This window comes from Chironomus tepperi, unplaced genomic scaffold, assembly GCF_022539635.2.
Source record: "Chironomus tepperi strain 1889 unplaced genomic scaffold, CSIRO-AGI_Ctep_v1 contig_414, whole genome shotgun sequence".
Lineage (NCBI taxonomy): Eukaryota > Metazoa > Arthropoda > Insecta > Diptera > Chironomidae > Chironomus > Chironomus tepperi.
Genome location: NW_027226536.1, coordinates 186718 through 190152, shown reverse-complemented (window position 1 = coordinate 190152; position 3435 = coordinate 186718). Strand labels below are relative to the sequence as shown.

The 3435-nt window shown below is 33.0% G+C and overlaps 1 protein-coding gene across 1 annotated transcript; it reads right to left on the bottom strand.

Annotated features, from left to right (window-relative positions):
- Positions 1 to 287: 287 nt before the first annotated feature.
- LOC139097114 (GRB10-interacting GYF protein 2-like) lies at positions 288 to 3411 on the bottom strand. Its single transcript, XM_070648883.1, has 3 exons — positions 2988 to 3411; positions 869 to 2929; positions 288 to 807 (listed from the first exon to the last, which is right to left on the bottom strand). The coding sequence occupies exons 1-3, from the start codon at positions 3409 to 3411 to the stop codon at positions 452 to 454; spliced, it is 2841 nt and encodes a 946-aa protein (XP_070504984.1). The 3' UTR covers positions 288 to 451.
- Positions 3412 to 3435: the final 24 nt, after the last annotated feature.

The following is a 3435-nucleotide window of genomic DNA, read 5'->3' as shown; positions in this document are numbered from 1 at the left end:
TGATCATCATTCTTTTATAGGCCTCACATAATGAAAAGCTTTTTCGCACACATTCCAACACAAATTTTTCTCTCTCTCGTTTTCCATTTTTCATCAGTTTCAGACATTTTCTCAATTTTTCTTTCCTTCCTTTTGCCTTGTTTCTTTATTTTTTTTTGTGATGCTTGTAAACAAAACAGTCGCTTAAATGAGAAAAATGAGAGGAAAAATTAATGACGCAAATAATTTTAAAATTAGCCTGTTGAGTATGCAAATTAATTAATTAAATTCACAAAAAATTTGTTCTTATTCATGTCTCATCCAATAAACGAGTGCGTATGTGTGTATTTAATTAAATTCCTTATCAAAATATCATCATAAATGTGTGTGTGTGTGTATAAAAATGTAATAATTCAACTTAGTTGTGTATAAACTGGATATGTATATATATAAAATAATTTCAAGGAATGGCTTAATATTCATCTTCATGTAATTCACCAACAATGCGATTTGGATCAGCTGTTGCTTTAAATCCTAAAATATTCGCATCGACTTTCATTCCCTTCCTAGTCTTTTTGTCTAATTTCCTCTTATTTTGAGTCCTAAATGGTTCTTCATTATGCGATCCTGGATTTATTGCTTTTGGCGGTGCACAAAGATCATCATCAATTTCCACTTTCTTTGTTGCCTTACGATACAGACTACGACGTTCCAAAAATTTTCTTATAAACATGTGACTTTCAATTGTATCGCCTAAATACATTTTGACATAATCCTCAATTTCATAGGGACTTTCAAGGTCCATTATAAAGTCCACGAAGACAGGAACTAGAATGTAGAAGAAATAGGAGAAAAAGTATTGAGAATATCACGAAAATAATCTTCTTACTGTCAATTGATGTATTCACTGTACTCAGCATATCCATGCACCAATTTTTAAAATCATTTTCTACGTCCTTAGGGCTATTGCCGAATAATATTTTAGGTTTTACAGGTGCTGGCAATGACTGACGATTAGGGCTTTTCTTAACAATCTTTGAGTTTTTCGGTGGAACTTCCCAAACAGCCGGTTCTTCTACATTCTCTACTACATTTTCAGTCACGACAACATTCCATGATAATTGTGTGACTTTTTGCTTAACTTCTTGTTCCTTCTTTGCCTTTACAATTTCCTGTTCACGCTTAATTTGCATCTCAATTTGACGAATTTCTTCTTCCTCAATTTGAATTCGATTTAAATTTTCACTTTCAATGTTACTGACTGCAACTTTTTCAATCCATGGTGCTGGCATGGCTGGACATTTTGACTTTTCTTCAACTTTATTAATTTGATTCATTATTATTTGACTTACGTCATTGTTGCTTTTAACAGACTTAACATCTCCATTTGATGTCCTCAAGTCATTCTTAATGACTGTAATTTTCCCATCTGGAAGCTTTGATGCTGATCGAGATGATTGTGGACCATTTTCTTTAAATTTTTCATATTTTTCTTTCTGGAACTTTTTCCTTTTTAGGTTCCCGACAAGCCGAAACTCGCCTTCTTCGTCACCATTGTAAGTTTCAGATTGTTGTGGATGTTCATTGACTTGATTATGCTGATAATTATTATTTTGTTGAACGACTTGATTATGGCTGTTTACTGCTCCATAATTATTATTATCGTACTTGTTCGGCATATTGTTACTGTAAAAAGTTGTCTGGATCGGCTTTTGACGGCTATTTTCCATCTTATTTTGTTGATGTTGTTGCTGCTGCTGCTGCTGTTGTTGCATGTACTGATCATTCATTGTTTGAACAGCGACATTTTGATTATGATTATGTTGGATATACATTGCTCGTTGTTGATCCATTTCCTTTTGTTTTTGTAATTCAAAGAGTATTTTTTGGATGGGATTTGTTGGTATAATTGATGGCATTTGTTGAATCATTGATTGTTGATAGTGATTAATTATTGGGGGTTGATATGGAGTCTTCATCTGCTGCGGTATTTGATTTATCATTTGAGGCATCATTTGTTGTTGAATTCTGTTCGGATTGTTACTTGCATTATTGTAAGTTTGTATATATTGATTTCCATTATTCAAATTCATTAATCGTGGATCCATTTGTGGGATACTTGGTTGTGGCGGTCGATTATGAACATATTGATAATTTTGTGGGATGTTCTGTTGGAACTGCTGTATATTGTTTTGATATTGATTTGGTTCTTGATATTGATGAACTAAATTTTGTCCACGATACATTGTAGCATCATATTGAGGTTGAGGATTAACAACTGTTATTTTTGGTGGCTGCTTGTTGTAAGTCATATTCTCAACAACATGATCAACTTTTGGAATTTGAAAGCCAGTTGAAGCTATCATAAATGGCTGAGCAGCTCCAAAAGATTGAATTAATTGACGAAGTGAAATAAAATGATTATCGATAGATCTACGCAGCATGAGTGTTTCGGCAAAGAATCCATGTTGATACCATGAAGACATATCTTCTTCCAGAAATGGTCCTTGAATCTTTCCTAACGGATCAACATAATACCAAGATATTGGGTCATTCCTCTGCGACCTACTGTTAATCGCCTTTTCAAGTTCTTCTTCATCAAGACTTACTTCCTGCAATCCTTTAATAATGTCACTTTCAAGCTTTTTGAAGTTCAGTTCGATGCTGGCACTGTCATTTCTCTTTTTCTTTTTCTCTTCAGCTTTTGAGCCATTTTCAAAGAGATTCTTGGTTGTTTTATCACTTACGATGTTATGAACATACTGATTTTGCTTTTCCTCAACAGTTTCAGGTTGTTTTAATTTATTTTGTGGTTTAATGTCATTTCTTGGTGTACAATTTTGTTCCTTTTCTTGCTGCTTATAATCTTTGTTTGGAGTATAAGGTAAGCATGCTGCATGTTCTTCTGTATGATTTGTCTTATCACGCCAATTTGGCTTTGGTTTTTCACCTAAATAAATATTTTTGAAATTAGGTTAATTTGTATAAAATTTAATTAAATTAATTACCATTTCTACTGGACATTGGATTATAATGAGGTTCTCTCTTCTCCTTATGTTCTTGACTTCTCCAATTTTCCAATTCCGGTTCCTTGACATTTTTCCGCCAATTATTATTGGGATAGCCATGTTTTATATTTGAATTAAGAAAAGTTCGGCTATGTCCATTATTTTGGACGACTGGCTTCTCATCCTCATTTGGTATTAAAACCATTGGCATTTGGAAGTGATCAATGTGAAATTTCCTATATCCATTAGCAATAAATTCAGGTGATTTCTTTGAATTTCTTTCATCAAGCAACCCAAGAAAATCTTCTCTGCTATATCGATAATCTGACAATATTGGACGACAAATTATCTCTTCCTGCTTTGTTGGTGATGTGCTAAGACTGTTACGAAGCCATTCTGGACCAAATTTTATTGATTCTGACATTATTTTTAATGTTTAATTAAATTT